The sequence below is a fragment of the Olea europaea genome, unplaced genomic scaffold (genome assembly GCF_002742605.1).
Source record: "Olea europaea var. sylvestris unplaced genomic scaffold, O_europaea_v1 scaffold809, whole genome shotgun sequence".
NCBI lineage: Eukaryota > Viridiplantae > Streptophyta > Magnoliopsida > Lamiales > Oleaceae > Olea > Olea europaea.
Genome location: NW_019266527.1, coordinates 38,549 through 57,496, shown reverse-complemented (window position 1 = coordinate 57,496; position 18,948 = coordinate 38,549). Strand labels below are relative to the sequence as shown.

Here is an 18,948-nt window from a genome sequence, read left to right as displayed (position 1 = left end):
AATCGAGAAATAATTTGTGATTAATTAATTCAATAATTTGTGATCAAAATGATATTGAAATGCAATCTTTAATATATTTAATTAATAAAATATATTTTAAATTAATTATTTTATAAATAAAATTTAAATAATATTTGATTTTTTAAATTTTAAACCTTTTTTCTAAGTTTTGAAATTAATCATACTTAAAGCATATTTGGGCCCGATTTTTTGACCCAAAAAAATTGATTTTTTGACCGTTATTTCACTATTCCAACCGTCATATTTAACTTCTTCTCTCACAGAGTAGACCCCACTTTTCTCCTAACGGTCTTCTGCAGGTTTGCTGATTGGACTATTGCAAGTTTCACTCTTCCCCAGTCTGTACACAAATCACGTGAACTGCCTTCAATTATTCACACACCAAAAGAAAAGAAAGAGAGAGTTTTCTTACCTGCAATTTTCATGACTGTATGAAATTTTGGAATTGAGTCTGAAATATCATTTATTTTTGTTCCTTTATGATTGCAGAATGCACAAGTTCTGAAATTTGTGAAGCTAATAGAATGGAATAGGGAAGATATGCTTGAAGGGTTCATGTTCATTATAACCCTTGAGGCGTTCAACTGCGTGATCAACAAGAATAAAGAGTGTGAAGCTAAGGTGTGGGTCCCGCAAGAATTGCTGGATTTCAAGATCGAAGGCGATGCCTAAATAAACCTTGCGATTGGACTCGTATTGCAGCAGTTAATTCGTAAAATAAATAAAGCAGCATTGCTTTGATAAAGGTTCGAATAAAGTACAAGTATTGTTACCTGAGAACTTGATGCTATGAACTATCAATTTAGAAAAAAAAAAAAAAAAAAAAAAAAAAAAAAAAAAGGACAAAACAATTTGTCTTTTTTTTATTATGATCATATGTTTTATTATGTAAACGATAATGCATAGTGATAAAATGCATTAAGCGGCTCATATGGCCCTCTTGAACGAATTTTATTTCAATATTGCACTTTACTTGGTATATACATCTTTGTGTGTGTGTATGTGATTTCTGTCTATGGTAAAATGATAGAACCTATATAGTCTTGAAGGAAAAGAATGGTATCCACTATCCATTCAGCAGCTTGTTAGAACGTGGAATCGCAATTGAAGATAACTAACTTGCAGCGACATGCACTGGCCTGTGCTGCTTCTAAGAATTCCAGACATGAAGCCTGAAACAGAGCACAAAGGTAGTAAAAATGGTGGGATTTTAGTATCCAAGTAGTGATGATTTTCCGCACCTTCTTTGCATCTCGATCTTCATTTATTCGCTCAGACATCTTCTTATATTCTTTTTCTGCTTCATCCATTGCTTGCTGACATGCTTGTTTTTGAAGCTGTTGACAAGTTTCCAAGAGAGGAAGTATGTGAAAAGTTGGCAAGACAATCAAACAATTGCTACTTGCAAAAATTATATGCACTAAAAATGTTGATATTTTTAAGGAAAATCAATTGGAACACAAAGAAAATGTAGATTAAAAATATTTTACAATTGAATTGTGCAACAGAGAAAGATCTTAGAGTGTGTTCGATTGATATGGAAAATATCACATTCTTTCTTGAAGGTAAAGAATCAGATACTAGCAATACATTGTGTGGTTTTACATCACAATGAACGTACCCAAGCCTATGAACATGACTCAAGGCGATAAGCATGGATTTTGTGTGCTGTCTCACAATGTTCTCCGGCAAGCCCTTTCCCATAGTCCAATCTGCCAGACATCCTCCGGCAGCATATTCGTGAAAAAAGAAAATATTTTTCATCTTTTGTGAAAAATAAAAACTACCTCTACTCAAAGAAAATGTTTTCCTTAAAAACAAGGAAAATTAGGCATATTTTCAAAAGTTGGAAAATGTTTTCCATGAAAAAAAATAACAATCGAACACTTCAAGTAGGAATTTGGATGGAAAACTGATATTTTCTATAGAAAATAAATGTAATCAAACACACCCTTAGTTCCATAGAAAATGTCTGCTAAATCATCATTTACTTTAATACATTAATAAAAGAAACCCAAAATTAACAAAGAAATTGCTACTGTACATGCATTTAATTGACACAATAGCTTTTCCACCTCACCTGAATATTCATGTCCAACTTCCTTTGAATACCTGTAAAAGAAGTACGATTTTATCACAACCTCATACGTAAAACACCTGCCCTGCCCACCCCCACCCATAAAAAAAAAAAATTAAAAAAATAAAAAAATAAAAAAAAACGCTGCAGATATAAATGAGAATACACTTTAGAGAACAAAAGAAAAAAAAAATTTGCCCATTGCTCAAGAGCCTAGCACTCCGTATAATAGATAATAAAGATGCCTTTAATAAACAGTTACACACCTCAACAATCACTAAACACCAAAAACTTCAAAGGTCATATGGGTAAACATTAAACCTGCATTCCAAGTTGCAAGTAGCTTGGCAGAAGAAAAATTGTTCACAGGATATCTCCTACCATATTTATGTACCAGCTGCAATAAATATTTGACATTGAAAAAACATAACATCAGACTTTGAAGGACTTACCCAGAGGTGTGCTTGAAACAGCAGCTTTAGAGCGAAGTGATGGTGGAACATAATAGCAACTCTGCAACGTTAAAGAAATAGTTAATCTCTGAACTTCTCTACCATAATGACAAAATTACCGCTACAAAATTTGTTATATAGTGGAACTCTAAAATATTGGCAATGCAATGACCTGGAAAGAAGGGTGTTGAAGGGCTTCCAAGGCTGTTGGCCTCTTGCATGGATCCCACGAACAAAGTGACTACATTTAACACCAGGAAAAGAAAATCATTATGCCAAAATGCAGCATCCCATTTTTCATGCATAAAATGAAGAAAACACACAGTTGTGTAGGCAGAGGAGATAGACCTCTAGGCATTAACAAATGCTCCTTTATGTAAACAATTAAAGCATATACCCCAAGTCCCTCTCACTCTCTGGGCACACAGTAAAACATAGAGTCCAGTACCAACACAACATCTCATTGTGGTCTTTCAAATATTCTAGGAAAACGCCAATATTGCCTCAATAATTTAAAAGGGTGTTCAAAGGCTTTCAAGGCTGTTGGCCTCTTGCATGGATCCCATGAACAAAGTTACTCCATTTAACAACAGGATAAAAAAATCATTATGCCAAAATTGAAAACATATCATAAAATAAGCTTCCATGTCGAGAAAACTTTTTATTATACAAACATATGAAAAGAATGAGGTCAATTCCAGTTTACCATCTTGAATAAAGAGCAGTTTCAACTTCATACAAAATGCAAGTATACAGAAAATAAAATCACCATACTACAATATTTCATTGAGCAGATACCCTTCTCGAAACATCAAAAGAACAAGATATCATGGATGTTTTCCCTAAAGACAATTGAAAAGATAAATGCAGAATTATTAGAACAGTTCTTGTCGAATGATCAGAACAGGTCTCGGAGGACTAAGCTAAAGACGGCTTGCTCTTCAGAGAAGATTTTGGTGAATGCAGAGGTAATCAATTCTTCAATTTATCAGCTCAGTGTTATGCATGATCAACTGAATATGTATTTACAAGAATTATGTTCAATTTTTCTTAATGACTATGATAGGGATGCCTGAATCTAAGGAGTTTGCAGTGGTCATGCTTGATGCGCTGGCACGGCGGCGGAGGCAAAAGACAGCAAGGATAACCAAGGCGAAGCATGACTATTGGCTGCAAATATCGGACCAGAGTTTTGATGCACGTCTACAGATTTTCTTTGACATGTGGGCAAAACGAAACTATAATCCTATCTTTTCTATTTTCATGCATAAAATGAAGAAAACACATAGTTGTGCAGGCAGAGGAGATAGACCTCTTGGCATTAACAAATGCTCCTTTATACAAACAATTAAAGCATATACTCTAAGTCCCTCTCACTCTCTGGGGACATAGTAAAACATAGAGTCCATTACCTAACACAACATCTTATTGTTTTCTTTCAAATATTCTAGGAAAACATCAATATTGCCTCAATAATTTAAAAGGTAAAAATGCAGATGAGACTATATACATTTCAACATCTGCAAGCAATTAGATAATTGTGTTCAATTATACTTTTTGTACCATTTCAGTTGGCACAACTCACACACACCATGAGAACTGAGACTACAGAGATCATCAACTAAATATTTATTCTATAATTAGAAATTAGAAAACTCATAGGAGTAAGGATGTCTCTTTATGCTAAAAAGAGGAATGAAATTAGAAATTCGACAAGAACTATTTTAATCATTCTGCATTTAGAAATCAAATCACAATGTAAAATTCAAATTATTCACAAATTATGTTCTACCTCATTAATCTAAAAATTGAAAAACGAAATCTATATTTGTATACAATGATGCATGTACATAAACACAATATTATGCATAAAACACAGAATGATGAAGACCTTAAGCCGCTTCTGGAGACGACACTGTGATGCTTCCACATCCTTCATGATTTCAGAGTGCGATGAATCCAGCTGGCAATCGATGGATTCCAGTTTAGAAGAAGCTAGATCCTTCAGATCAGAAATCATGCTCACGTTTTTCAGCGACAGCTGTGAAATTCCAGTACGCGGCTTCTTCTTGGAGTCTGATGCAACTACCGCTGTGAAAATTTTGCTGTTTATGGTTATACGGAGGAAAAAAGGAACAAAAACAAAAAGCAAAAAGCAAAACAAAACAATGATTCATGACTCAGAAGATGGAGGTGGAGGTGGTGGTGGTGGTGGTGGTGGAGAATTTGTAGGCCTTGGTAACCATATACTCACTATTATAGCACAAATGGCTCCTAGAACTAGAAATGGAATGGGCATTTCATTCCACGAGTATGGAGGGAATTGTGCAGGAGGGAATTGGGAATTTTGAAAATGGTACTTGAAAGTATATATTTATACACACACGGGAATGGGATGGCATATATAATGGCAAAACCGTAAATTTCGAATTTCCCTATTTTTTATTTAGAAATTGTGGCGTAAAGTGTACAATGAGATGTTCATTCGTACGTTTAAATAAAAGTAATATAACTTTCCTAACTTCTAATAAAAAGGGAATTGAGGGTTTATTATTCATACAATAATAAATGAATTCAATTTTATTATACATAATGTCATTTTTTATTTTCCATTTTTGTGTTTGTCAAACAAATATTCTTCCACACATTATTTCACTAACATTAAAAAAATAATTATGTTAAATAAATGATCTACCACACATCATCCACTAGCATTAAAAAAATAATAATAATTTTAGTAAATATAAACTGTCAAAAAAAATTTTTCGCACATGAACTTTAAAAAAAATAAAAATAAACTCTCCACACAGAGTAAAGAGATGGCAAACCATGTGCGGAGTAAAAAAAGGAAGAAAAAACTCTCCGCATAGTGCGGAGAGTTGGCAAACTCTCCGTATAGTGTGAAGTTAAAAAGGCAAAAAAAAAAAAACTCTCCACACAGTGACTATCACGTGCGTTGTTATTAGTGTATGAATTTTAGTTTTTTGGAAAGTTTTTGAAACAATATCTATAAATATTTTCATGATATAAGAAAATAATTGTAAATTATTTTTACAATTGCATAACAGTATTGTGTCATCTAGAAAAAATATACTTGTATATTTCACACTTGAATTAGAAATATACGAGATTATACAAATTATTTTGCTTGTATTCTTTGATAGTGTTGATATAATTGAGTTGAATGTGAAAATTATATTTCTAAATTTTGTGTAATTCAATATTGAAAAATTGAAGATTGAGCAACATATTCATAGACATTTATATTTTGTGTTTCATATATATTTAATATTTATTTTATACTTATATTGAAAAAATAAAAATCTGGAAGTTTTTTTGAAATTTGGTTTAGTAAGTGAATGTACGGTATTCTGCATTCTCGATATTTGTAAGTGCAAAAATCGGTATATAAAAATAAAGTAAGCTGCAAATACGGTATGCAGCATATACGGTAAGTTGCAAATACGGTAGGCAGCATATACGGTAAGCTGCAAATACGGTAAGTTGTTTGCAAATACGGTAAACTGCAAATACAGTGGACAGCATATACGATAAGCTGTCTGCAAATACGGTAAGCTGCATATATGGATTTATAATTTGTTATTAATGTATAAAATTTATTTAATATTGAATTTTTTAAGTATTAAATGTTGTAATTCAATATTATTTCCTTTTTTATAATTGCATTTCCGATAATTAAAAAAAAAAGTGGTTATAAAATTGCTAATTTTAAAATATTTTTTTTTGTTGAAGATAAAAATGATTTTTTTATGTTATTTGTAAAAAAAAAAATTATTGTAATTTTATTGGCATAATAAGAAGATTTATTATGCATTTTTATTTTTTGCATTTTGTGAAGAATTTGTTTATGGTGATTGACAAATATTTTTCCACGCACGCATCATGCCAACAACATTAAAAAATAATAATAATAATTTTAGTATATATAAGCTCCATGAAACAAAAAAAAAAATCTTCACACATGAGTAAAAAAAAGACTCCGCAAAGTGCGGAGAGATGGCAAACTAAATCTCTGCACAGTGTGAAAAAAAACAAAAACTCTCGAAAATTTATCTGTAAGTTCCAAGAGGTCTTTTCTCAGACAATTTTTGAGCAATGCATTGATCACTTTAATTCTTAGCCTACAATCCGAAAGTATAATTTCATTAAAAATTGTATCCACTTCTAATGTCCAAGAGCTGTTATCAAACAAGTGTAAAATATTGAATTTGGGTGGTACCCTAGAGCCTCCATTTGTGAAAGCAATGCCATGGTACTAACAATATTCCATTCTTTGCACAACTCACATATTGTTTCATTGTATGAATCATGAGAAAGCTCCTTTCCAATATCGTAAAAATGATTTGCATGCTCGAAAATTGAGCTGTGACTGGAATTTAAAGAATACATAATTGATTTTGAGACATGTTTTTCGACTCTATTTCGTTGTATATACGAAAAATTTATAATTTTGAAATTTGACTTGTAATTAAGGAATTTGAAAACAACTTTCTGCACAGTTTCTCTCTGTACTTTGCAGAGAGCTGGTTTCTCATCTCTCCGTATTGTATGGAGAGTTTTTTTTACTCCGCACTGTACGAAGAGTTTGCCAACTCTCCACACATGGTTCAACTCTATTCGCACTGTGCGAAGAGATTTTTTTCTCTCCGCACTTTTTTTTTACTCCGCACATGGTTCAACTCTCTATGCACTGTGCGAAGAGTTTTGCCATAGTGCAAACCAACTCTCAGCACTGTGCTAAGAGATTAACTCTCTTTGCACAGTACGAAGAGTTTTTTTGGCTCTCCATACTGTGCGAAGAGTTGGTTTGTCATCTCTCCACACTATGCCGAGATTTTTTTTTTTAACTTCGCACTGTACGGAGTGATTTTTTCTCTCCGCAACTTTTTTAATTTTTACTCCGCACTTGGTTCAACTCTCTCCGCACTATACGGAGAGTTTTTTTTTTCAATTTTAAAATATTGAATTATACAAAATTTAGAAATATAATCTTCACATTCAATTCAATCAATCAACACTATCAAAGAATACAAGCAAAATAGTTAGTATATTTCTTATTCAAGCATGAAATATACAAATATATTTTTTCTAGATAGCTTACTGCTATACAATTGTAAAAATAATTTACAATTATTTTCTTATATCATAGAAATATTTTTAGATATTGTTTCAAAAACTTTCCAAAAAAACTAAAATTCAAACATTAATAAAAATACGATAAATACAAAATTCGTGTAACGTACATGATAGCGACTAGTGTTCTATAAAAGGGGGAAAAAGATGGTTAAAGAATTAAGCCCCGATTTGACACAAATTAAATTTTATATTTTAATCTAAATTAAAGTCAACAACTAATTTTAATAATAAAATTTTTGAGCCATACAATTTTCCAACAACATATTTCATCAACTTTTATTAAAATCTACTAAAAATCTAATTTTAATCTCCAACTAAGAACTGTGAAACGATGGGCCACTAACAATAAAATGGAACTCCAAAAGAAAGAATCATTAAAAAAGCTTAAGAAACACCAGGGTGATGAGAATCTTAGATGCACTGATGATCAAATCAGCTATAATTAACCAATGTAACCTGAGAAACAAAATATTTGAATTCGGAGATTGTGATTGTACATATCTTCAACCCGAAAAGGTTAAGCCTTAATCTTAATGAAAGCTGAGAATAAAAATTATTTATAATGCCCTAAAAGAAGTGCATGGGTAATTGGAGGTAGATTTACAGAGAATTGGTAGGGGAAAACTCAACTTGGAGCATGTGAGGTCGCATGCACCTTCCTGCAACTACCAGGGAACAATTATCGGTTTTGGTTGCATCATGCATCGATATTGCGACCTCAACTAACTTGGCCTCAAATAATATTTTTCTCATCAATTATGCTACCCTGTACAACTTCGTTTGAGTCGTCAAACATCATATATATTCATTTTGAAAACTACTTCCGAAATCGATGGTCAAGATCTTGACAACACATGAGTTGTCAAGCTAATTGTACAACTAGCTTTATTCTTTTTTCATAACATGATTTGGTCCCCATTCATCTTTGTGAAAGACGTGTCCAAATTCAATACAACAAAATAGTGATTTTGTGACTAGATTTATCGCGACATACAAAAAGTTGTCGCAACAAGTCATTTAACGCGACACATTTTTAAGGTTTTCATGAAGACTGCGAAGAAAAAATAAGTATCAAAAAATATAAGTTAACATAAAAAGTTGCCGTGAAATATGAGAAGTTGTAACAGATTATAAAGAATGTCGCCAAAAATACAAGTAAAGTAAGGTGCCAAAATACTTTTGGTGGGAAACTTGTGGCAACAAACTTTTACTTCATGCAACAAGGTGTTTGTGATGCAATAGGGTCTACTTTTTACGATAAGAAATATTTGTTGCCAAAAAACTTTTAATTGGAGGAAAAAATCGCTACAAGATTAATTTTCTTTTGAACGATCAGCTAGATGCTAAGTGTAGTTGGGAGCGTCTTTTCTTTCTTTTTATATAATTTGGACAGCGGCCAATTGACCTAATAGCTTTAGGTTGTCTAAAAGCAAAGGCTTTCTTCCTAATTGATAAATTTTTCTTATAGCTAACATTAACTACATTTTATATGTTTGTTAGTCTATGACTAAAATTTTGGGGCTTTTCCTTACATGAACGCTTATTTAACTAAAGAACAAATGATGGTGAGTTGAAAGCATTTCTTTGAGGCAAGAATGTTGTTAGTGTCCCATGAGTTCTTTGTTATTTCTTCTATATTTCTAATTCTATTTTCTAATTTTCAAGTTTGTTGAACCATCCTAAGTGGTTCGACCTTGAAATTACTAGGATTATATTTTATTTGTATTTTTTATGGTTTTGGAGATAACTATCTATTTGGCTAACAATAATATGAATTTTTTTATGTATTTTGTAATTATTTATATTTGAATTATTGTACATTGAAGCATTCTTTTTATAATCATAAGTTATTTTTAATGGAGTTACACTGTCAAATGAATGTGTACCATAATAGTAACTCTATAGCTACGTAAGAAATTGAGTATTATTATGCTACGATGTTATAATAGAGTGCACGACATACATAAATAAAGATGGAATAAATTAGGGGCATGTTCGGTATTGATTTTGAGAATTGATTTTTTGACCGTTAAGAGAAAAGTGAAGATCACCTGTGAGTGAAAAAATCAAAAAGTACAGCAAAATAGTGAAATAACGATTAAAAAATCAATTTGTTGTGGTGAGAAATCGCTCCCAAACAGGCTTTAGATTAAAATTATACATCATTGAAGCGACATACTTTTGTGTTGTGGGATAGATTTAACTACGAGCACAACTTGGACACATAAATCAATTTTCATTGTTGAAAAATAATTTGTGAAATAATTTTATATGCTATAAAATAAAATATATGATGTATATAAATAATCATGAAATAATAAGGTAAAATCTATACATTTATTGCACAAATGATGATGCAATAAACTCTCTATGTTACGAAATTAATTTAATTACGAACACCAATTGTTACATAATAAATTGTACTGCAAATGTTTAATATTTTAAAATATATTATGCAATATTTCAAACACATTGTAAAACATATTTCGTGACAAGTATTACCTGTTACTAAATAAATATTACTACAAGCATGCGTTGTTACAAAATTTGACCTTCAAAAGAATATTCGCAACAAACATTTTTCTTGTAAAAACTTTATTGTAATACTCGTTACAAAAACTGTCTTATCGCCCTTTTTTTTTTTTGCAAAATATATGTATTGCGACGACATTATGGCTACAAATGTCATGTTTCTATTTCTTATTTTTTGTGTCAAATAAATAGTGTTGCAATTTTGTTAAAGCAATTAATGGTTAAAAGTTGTTGCTGTATATATTTCGTGACTCAATATTCGCACCAAACACATTTCTCATAAAAACACTATTAGATTATTCTTTGTAACAAGCTAACTTGTCACATTATAAATTTTTTGCAACACATATACATTGCAACAATATTAGGGCTACAAATACTGTGTTGCAATTTCATATTTTCTGCATCAAAGAAATATTATTGCAGTCTTGTTAATACGATGAATGGTCGAAAGTCATCGCAAAACACATTTCCTGACTCATATAGCACGACGATACTCACAACAAACATGTTGTCGCTAAATTACTTTTGCAATAAGATCTCAATTTTTGCGACAACATTTTTTTGTTGCAAAATCAATTATTTTTTGAAGTGAAATTCCACAAAAGTTGACACACCAATGATTAGTATTCTAAAAATCGCACAAAAACATGAGGCTCGTGTAAAATGTCTACATGCGCTTTATTCATTTTTTAAATTTTATTTTATCTTTTTAAAAGCCGTTTATTTGATTTAGTTTCAAGTTTTTCCTTCGAAAATTGTATAATTAACTAATTATAGGAATTATTAAGTAAATATAGCCCCCGTTTGGTACCCATTTTTTTCAAAATGGATTTTTCTTTCTCTTCTTTTCAACCAAACATTCTTTATTAAAATAATATTACACGTAAATAAAAAAAATTCCTTATTTTTTAACCACATACTTTCCATCAAGTTACTATTCTAAAATGCATTTTTACATAAAAATAGCTCCCAAACACCGATATAGTATTTTATAATTTAGATGTTTGGTATGTATTATTTTAATAATTAAAATGTGAAATAAGAAAAATGGCTTTTTATGCCTAGGCCTCACCTAAGTTCGTAAAACCTGAAACACGGCCTCCATATATGCTTTTTAGAACATTGCTAATAATAAGCACTCGACACTATTTGATGCTTGAGAAAGTTTTTAGAAAAACGAATAAGATGGTCCGACTCTAGTATCCTAAAAACAAATCCAAAATCCAAAAAACGTAATACGCAACCTAAGTTAAAAAGTAAAAAAATAAAAGATAAAATGGATAAAAAAAAATTGGGCTGCCTCTCAATAAAAGCTTGTTTTAAAGTGATAGGCTTGACTTTTCAAAACAATCATGTCATGATACTTTCAATATGTTTTGGAAGCATCGTTTAGTTTGCATCAATTGAGGGCACATTATTTTTCTTTTGCCTGGCCCTTTGAATCATCTGCTACTTTTTTTCCTGTCTTTTGTTGAACCAAGATAGAATCCTCGTTAATGGGGTGGTCGAGTTGGTGGAATATGTAAGCACGGAGGCCTTTGGTCACAAATTTGATTCCCCTTACCAATACTTTCTCGATAGAGCCTATAACACTGGGTTTGTCTAGTGCAATTTATCTGGTTGGCGTGATTTGCAGGCTATTGTGTCAATCCGAAAGTTTACCCAATGTGCACCCAAATGATAGCAGCTGCAGAGTCCCTAGTCATCAAAAAAGAAAGAAAGATAGAATCCCCATGATTATGATTAACTAATGAATTATGGGAACTTTCCTGAAATAAAGAAAATTAAGAGAAAGAAACTGAATCATTTTGCTTGTCTCGATCCTGTAATATATAGCCCATGTTCGAGCCATATTCTAGGCAAAAAAATGCATTATTCATGTCAAATCAATAGAAAATGTGTGGTTAAAAAAAAGGAAAAATTTTAGATTTACGTGTAATTATTTTTTATTGAAAAATGTGTAATTAAAATGATGTCAAATCACTGTTGAAGAATGCATTTTTAAAAAATAATGTGGCTCAACACAATCGAATCTCAAAAGGAAAGTAGATTTATTTGGTAAATTACTATAATACAAACTCTTTCAGTTAGAATAAATAAGGAAGTTAATTTTAAGTTTGGGAGCCCTAATTTCATAACTAACTATGAATTGGTGGAAACCAAAACAGTTGCCATCCTCCTCAGAGCCGCCGCGGCGCGGCGGGCTTTTCCACAATCTGCAATCCCAATTCTCCAACTTCCTCCAGATGCCCCAAAACTTGTTCTTCAACGGCTGCCGTGCAACAGCTCAAACCCCGAATATTACTCCAGATCAAGCTTGGGATGCTTTAAAGCAATTATTCTACCCTCGTTATGTTGTTTATAATACAAGAATGTACCTAAGGGACCTGAAGTATAAACGCACAATCAAGGATTATTTTACAGTGGCAACAATGATTATGCTTCAGATCCATATTCTCTCAGATGATGATCTACTTAAATTAGCATACGAACTTCAATATTGGACAAAGCAAGAATTAAACCGTTACAACCATCATAGGAAAAAGAATCTTGCTATGTCTGAAGAGGAAATTGGAGAAAGATTATGTAGAGTGCCTGTTTATAATATCAAATTTTCTGAGTATGAAGCAGCCCAGATGGCTTCACTCACGAATCGAAGGAAAACAATTCTAGGGTATTTTTTAGGTAAGGCAGATGCCAAAGCTTATGCGGAGCATGGCCTCGTAGTTTCAGTACCCCCCAGGATTCCCTACGTAGATTCTGAACGACTTGACGTTGTAATTATATATACTTCTCAATCTTATTCTTGATTAAGTAACTTCTTTAATATATATACAAATAATGCATTAATTTTACATGTATTCTGTAGGTTATGGATTACAATATGGTACTGGGGCCTCTTAAGTTGATACCAGAGGCAACTGAAGTGAAGAATGCATTAGAGGTGAGAGTTTTTCCATTTACTTTTTATTCTGGCGTGCGTAATTGTACCTTTTGAAGAATTTAGAATTATTTATTAACGTTTCATTTTCTTCTCCTAAAATTCTAATTAGCCAGCATTCATTTCTTGGAAAATAGAATTTTAACAAAATAACATAAAACCTAAAATCTAAAACTTACGTTGTATTTTTTTGTAGGTTAAAAAGAAGGCTGGTCTTCCTTGTGAAAATTTTTCTGGCATTCCGGTTTTCGAGGTTCTTTTTGCTAAATCTTACACTACATTTTTTGTGCCGAATACTTGATAATACAATATTCTATTTTTGTTGTTTATTATTAAAGATTGTCTCATCTAAATATATTATCACAATATAAAGTTTGAAACGAATGTCCATATGTCATGTAATTATAGCTTCCTATTTTATAGGCCAAACAAAAGAAAAAGAGAATTATCATATTCGAAATTCTTGATTTGTTGTATTAAAAACTCTAAGATCTGAAACCATTTGGTCTTTTTATTCCCTTCATTATATTTTTGCATGTATATTTCCCTTTTTGTTTTCATCCTCCATTTCATTTTCCTAAAAAAAAGAAAAAAAAATGGAAAAGGGATTGTCTCGATTGTTAATGACATCAACCAAATGAAGTAATGGATTACAAATTTGGACTTTGCTACAAAAACAGGGAGCTTGACAGGTCCCCTGACCGAACCCCACCAATACGCAGGGGGTCCCCTTTTTTTGCGCAGGACCCACCCTTATGGTTGGGGTTCGGTCAAGGGCCTGGCCTGTCAGCCCCCTGTTTTTCTAGCAAAATTCTACAAATTTTCCTATGAGGAAGAAATGTTGACATTCATTTTTGGGGTGCAGTCAAGGAATTTGAGTTTATGTAAAGATTATTATATCACAAATGAAGGGTGCTCAAATAGAAGACGTCTGGTTTTCTTCAAAAAGGTAAAAAAAACAAATTTAACAATTCTATTCTATTCTTGTTAAAGTCAACAAATGATCTCCATTCAATTTATCTTTCTATGTATGTAGGAGGACCTAGAGAAGTCCCTGGCAAAAGCAAGAGTTGCAAGTCATGATGGAGTATCAAATTTTTCAGATGCAGGGACACATATAGAGGTCATTTCTCTCTTCTTCTTTTTTTTCATTTTTTCTGTTTTTTTCATTTTTTAGTTGATTAAATTTTTTTTCTCTGCTCCTTCGAATCACTGAGTGAGTATTTATTGTTATAAAAAAAAAAAAAATAAAGAATACAAAACATTGGAGGGTACCCACATTATAGCCTCCAATATATGAAAACAAAGATATATTGTAAGCTAATAGGGAGAATTCTAACTCGTAACTCTTGCCTTTTATCATGCTCCTCATAACTTTTGAAAGTTACAGAAGAACTTCGTATTCATTGTGCTAATACTATTTTCATCTTATAGGTTGCTGCCCTTGAAGATATTATAAAAGCAATGAAGGTGAGGAATCTCTCTCTCTTGTTCATCTATGAACTTATTTATTTTTTGTATTTCTTTTTTATATGAGGTACAAAATTCTCAAAAAAGTTTCCATGTGGTGGCCACTTTTCACCATTCACCCACGTTAACTAACTAGTTTTTAGTCTCAAGTGATTTAAATATTGCAAATCAACTTCGTTAGACATCCAGTATTTTGAACATATAATATGCAAACTTTGCAGGATAATTCAACGTCGGAGTGGAATAGTGTTTATTTCGCATATCCTGGACAAGATTTTGCAACCGTTTCATTAGTCAAGGGCTATGACGACATATTAAGAGAGATGGGTAATTTCAAACGATGGTGATATTATTCCAATTAAGAAATATTTTTTATTCATTTTTAATGTTACTTGAATTAGGCATCTTCTTACGACTTGACGTATATAATTACTTTATATCGTTGCTTCTCATTTTTAAATGTTGAGCGGTTTGATCAACATACACCCAAAGTAGATATCGTAGTCTTTTTTTTTCTGGTGTGAAGAATCTATGTTTTATTGACAAAAAGTTACAATTATTTACTTATTTAATATAATTTAATATATTTATTATCAATTGATATGTGAAAATATAATCGTATTTTTTCTTTGAAAAATTAATAACGAAACTTTACTTTATTTATTATAATTAGAAAGCCAATTTTTTAAAGTAAATGAGAAGACGTTGTACCTCTTTTAAGTCTAAATTGAAGGCTCGACCAACTTGGATAAATGTTGAACAAAGAAAACATAAAAAAAAGCTAGTCTGAAAATAATTTTCTTCGTAGATTGTCTTCAATAAGGCATGATAATTAGATACTTATTTACGTGCAAACTCTTAATACAATTATTGGAATTTATAAGGTATTATATGAAGTTTTTATTCAAATTTACTTAGGTAGTTTATAATTTTATTTCTGGCCTCGTTGTAGGGATCATAGGAATAGATCATGTGTGACATTAATTAGTAGTATAATGAAATATTATTTCAACTTTTATAATTATTCCTATATTTAGGAGTAATGTCTTGGTTCAATATTAGTGATGTTAGTCTAACCTGACCATTAGTTAATCAATTTTCAAGTATGAAATGGGGAAATTAGACTGTGCTGTAAATATGCCTTCCTTTTTTTGATTTTGAAGTTATTATCTTTGTCCAATATTTCTTAACACTTTACAAATGACTTATAAAAATGAATAAATTTTATAAGTTTTACAAACACGAATAGACGAATGCATAAATCCATTGTATATATATTCATTAATTATAAATTTAGAAAACATGTATCACATTTGTTAAGTAAATGTAACATTTAAATTAATTTAATTTAAATAAAAAAAGTTTAAATCGTCCTACAGTATGATCATTTTTAAGTATACAATAAGAATTATGCTGCTTAAACAGGGAATGTGAGAGGGGCTTGTGAAAAAAAGTCCACACATGTGACAAATTTGTTTAACTTTCTAAGACCTTTAAGAAATTTGAGCTTGAGTTTTGACATTTTTCTTGACATTGTTACTGGAATGAAAGCCAATTATATTCGGTGCATATGGTGTTAATGTTAGTATAGTGCACAATGAAATACTTTGAAACAGGGTCAATTTGATGCATATTTTTACGTGAGAAATGAAGAGTGCTCCAAAAAGGATGTTTTAACTTATTTAATAAAAACATAATTTTAGTCTTATTTAAAAATTAAATTAGGACTCATTTGTATGACTTTGGACATGTCAAAACGAGCTTTTAATATTCAAAAGTTGATTTTTGAGTCGTTTGACTAATTTTGTGAAAGCATTTCTTCTAGTTAAAAAATATTTTAGAGGAAGTTGATCCAATTTGGTTTCCTCTAAAAGCACTTTCAAAATAGCATTTTAGAGGAGGTTGATCCAATGTGGGAATGGATATTAAGCCCTTGTTTCGGTTCCATTTTAATGAGTTTTTTGGGGGAAAAAATGTAATTTAAAATTGTGATTTTTGAAGAATGTGGTTAAAAAAAATGAAAATTTTTTGTATTTACGTATGATGTTATTTTATTGAAGGATGTATGTTTGAAAAGAAAAAAAAGAAATATATGTTAAAATTAAAATGGAGTCCGAATAGGGACTAATAGGAGATAAATTGAACAAAAAAAAAAAGAAGGAAATACAACAAATAAAGAAAGAAAAATATTCATTCCATCATTTGTTGAAAAGAGAAAAAAAAAATTTAATGTTTATTGGCGCAAAACTCTTCTGACCTTTGTATTGATTGCGGAATACCCTATTATTATATTTTAGCAAAAAACCCTATATGACTTTTGAGGTGCGGAAGGCCCCATTGTTTTAATAAAATCTGGTGAAATGATAAATATATTTTCTTTTTAATTAAAAAAAACTAATTTCAACTATACTTTCAATTTTTTTCAAAAATAAATGTAAATGAGTTCCAAATAAATAATTAAAAAGTTTAATTAAAAAAAAAGGAAGCAAAATCAAGAACAAGGAAGAAAGAGGGTCAATAAATAGTATTAACTAGGAAGAAAACAACATTAAAGAGGAAGTAGAGGCAGAGAGAGAGAGAGAGAGAGAGAGAGGAATATAATAAAGGTTGAATCATAACCTTAAGGGCCCCCATTGCCTCGTTCTTGGAATATTGTGAGGGAGGTAAATCGTTAAATGTGCCCCAACAGGTTAGGGAACAAAAATTTACCCGTACACTGGTGCCCACAAAAAATCCAATTTCATATCTCAGGAATCGAACATTCACACTGCGGCTGTCAGCAAGGCTGAGATTACCTCACTCCTATCCTTTGCACCACTGAATTATGTCCCAGGGGCAGAGAGAGAGAGAGAGAAATATATTTCGGCTATGAGAGAGAGAGAGGAATATATTTTGGCCGCATTGAAATTTCCCACAGGACCATATTCAGAACTAAGGATAATGGAAAACCTTATTATGTTTACCTCTTCTCTGCTAATTTGAAAACTTTTCAAACAATACTTTTTCATAATAATTTAATCTAGTTGTACAAACTAAGTGTTTAGTGATGGCAATTTACCTCGTCCCGCCCCGCCCTGAATGGGACAAAAAAAACCCGCCGCCCTGTGAAACTTTTTTTTTTTTTTTAATATAAAGGTTAGGTTTTTACTTGGTAAAATGAGCGGGAAGCAGAGCTGAGTTTTTCATATCAAACGTGAGCATTCTTTTTAGCTTCCATCCTTTTGTTTATGTATTTACACTAGTAACCCAGAGATTGAAGTCGGCTTTGAAGTAGGAAATGGAGTAAATTTAATTTTTCAAGTACAAATTACTCATTAGAACTGGGTTAAATATTGTTCATTTGTATGGTAAAATTATCCACGTAAAACTAGTGCTTTACCCATTTATTTATGTATTTTTTTTACTTGTGTTGTAAGCTCAAGCACATTTCAATAAGGAAAAATTTAATATGTAAGAGATTAAGGATGATCCATTTTAAAATTAAGAAATAAGATCTACAACTTCAAAAATCAAATATTAATTAAAATTTTTCTTTTATACATTAAACCCTACAAAGCTGCAATCGAACTCGAAATTATATATATATAAAATAAACGGGGCAAGCCCACTGCCCCGCCCGGGCGGGAGAAACAGGGCGGAACCCGCCCCGTTGCCATCACTATAAGTGTTTCACTGATTTTAAAAACTTTTTATGAAATTATTAGTCTAGATATTGTCAACACATAATTTGTAAATCAAGTTTGTCAACTTAATTTGTACAAATAGCATGAGTGACTTTTGGTTTGGGTTAAAATCTTATTTTAATATAAGTTAAAGTAAAACAATCAATATTAATCACATCTTTTATGGATCTCACAACTTTTCAACTATACATTTCAAAAACTTCTATCGCAATTTACTAAAAAGTCTAATTTTAATCCTTACCAAACACTCTGTGACTCTTTCATAATAGCCCAATTTCCTTACTACTTGGGGACTTTTGTTTTTTGAAATATTTGTTTGTTAAATTGAGTAAAAATTGCTTCCAAAATATCATTTTTCAAGTGGGTTATTATATTCACACTACAAATTTTATTTCTTGCACCACATTTGCATTTAATGTTATTAATATTTGTTCATTATAACATTTATGTACCTAACGATTTTGCATACTCATCAAACTTTCAAATAGTTAATACATTTTATATTCAAAAGTCCGTCAAAATGGTGTAAAGCAACATATTTTCTCATCATATTTTAAAAAACAAAAAGTGAAATATATAAATCTCCTTTATATTTTAATTATTTATTTGGAT

General features: G+C 31.1%; 2 protein-coding genes across 3 annotated transcripts; one reads left to right on the top strand and one right to left on the bottom strand.

Annotated features, from left to right (window-relative positions):
* Positions 1–960: 960 nt before the first annotated feature.
* On the bottom strand, positions 961–4,960 carry LOC111391623. 2 transcript variants are annotated; one of them, XM_023016875.1, is made up of 6 exons: positions 4,442–4,960; positions 2,723–2,791; positions 2,551–2,611; positions 2,102–2,133; positions 1,263–1,358; positions 961–1,193 (listed from the first exon to the last, which is right to left on the bottom strand). In XM_023016875.1, exons 1-6 carry the CDS (start codon positions 4,568–4,570, stop codon positions 1,107–1,109), a joined length of 474 nt encoding a protein of 157 aa, XP_022872643.1. In that variant the 5' UTR covers positions 4,571–4,960; the 3' UTR covers positions 961–1,106. The 2 variants fall into 2 exon arrangements, with proteins under 2 accessions (XP_022872643.1, XP_022872642.1); XM_023016874.1 differs by having other exon boundaries at positions 961–1,358.
* A 7,426-nt stretch (positions 4,961–12,386) lies between these two features.
* Positions 12,387–15,000, top strand: LOC111391627 (protein TIC 22-like, chloroplastic). The gene is made up of 7 exons (XM_023016879.1): positions 12,387–13,019; positions 13,112–13,186; positions 13,380–13,436; positions 14,049–14,132; positions 14,220–14,306; positions 14,618–14,653; positions 14,875–15,000. Exons 1-7 carry the CDS (start codon positions 12,387–12,389, stop codon positions 14,998–15,000), a joined length of 1,098 nt encoding a protein of 365 aa, XP_022872647.1.
* Positions 15,001–18,948: the final 3,948 nt, after the last annotated feature.

Coding starts and splice junctions, on each gene's coding strand:
- LOC111391627 (XM_023016879.1), top strand. CDS start 12,387: ATGAATTGGTGGAAACCAAAACAGTTGCCATCCTCCTCAGAGCCGCCG. Junction 13,187..13,379: donor AAGTGAAGAATGCATTAGAG/GTGAGAGTTTTT, acceptor ATTTTTTTGTAG/GTTAAAAAGAAGGCTGGTCT. Junction 14,133..14,219: donor GTCTGGTTTTCTTCAAAAAG/GTAAAAAAAACA, acceptor CTATGTATGTAG/GAGGACCTAGAGAAGTCCCT.
- LOC111391623 (XM_023016874.1), bottom strand. CDS start 4,570: ATGATTTCTGATCTGAAGGATCTAGCTTCTTCTAAACTGGAATCCATC. Junction 2,792..4,441: donor GTCTCCAGAAGCGGCTTAAG/GTCTTCATCATT, acceptor TGTTAAATGTAG/TCACTTTGTTCGTGGGATCC. Junction 2,134..2,550: donor TGTTTCAAGCACACCTCTGG/GTAAGTCCTTCA, acceptor CTTCTTTTACAG/GTATTCAAAGGAAGTTGGAC.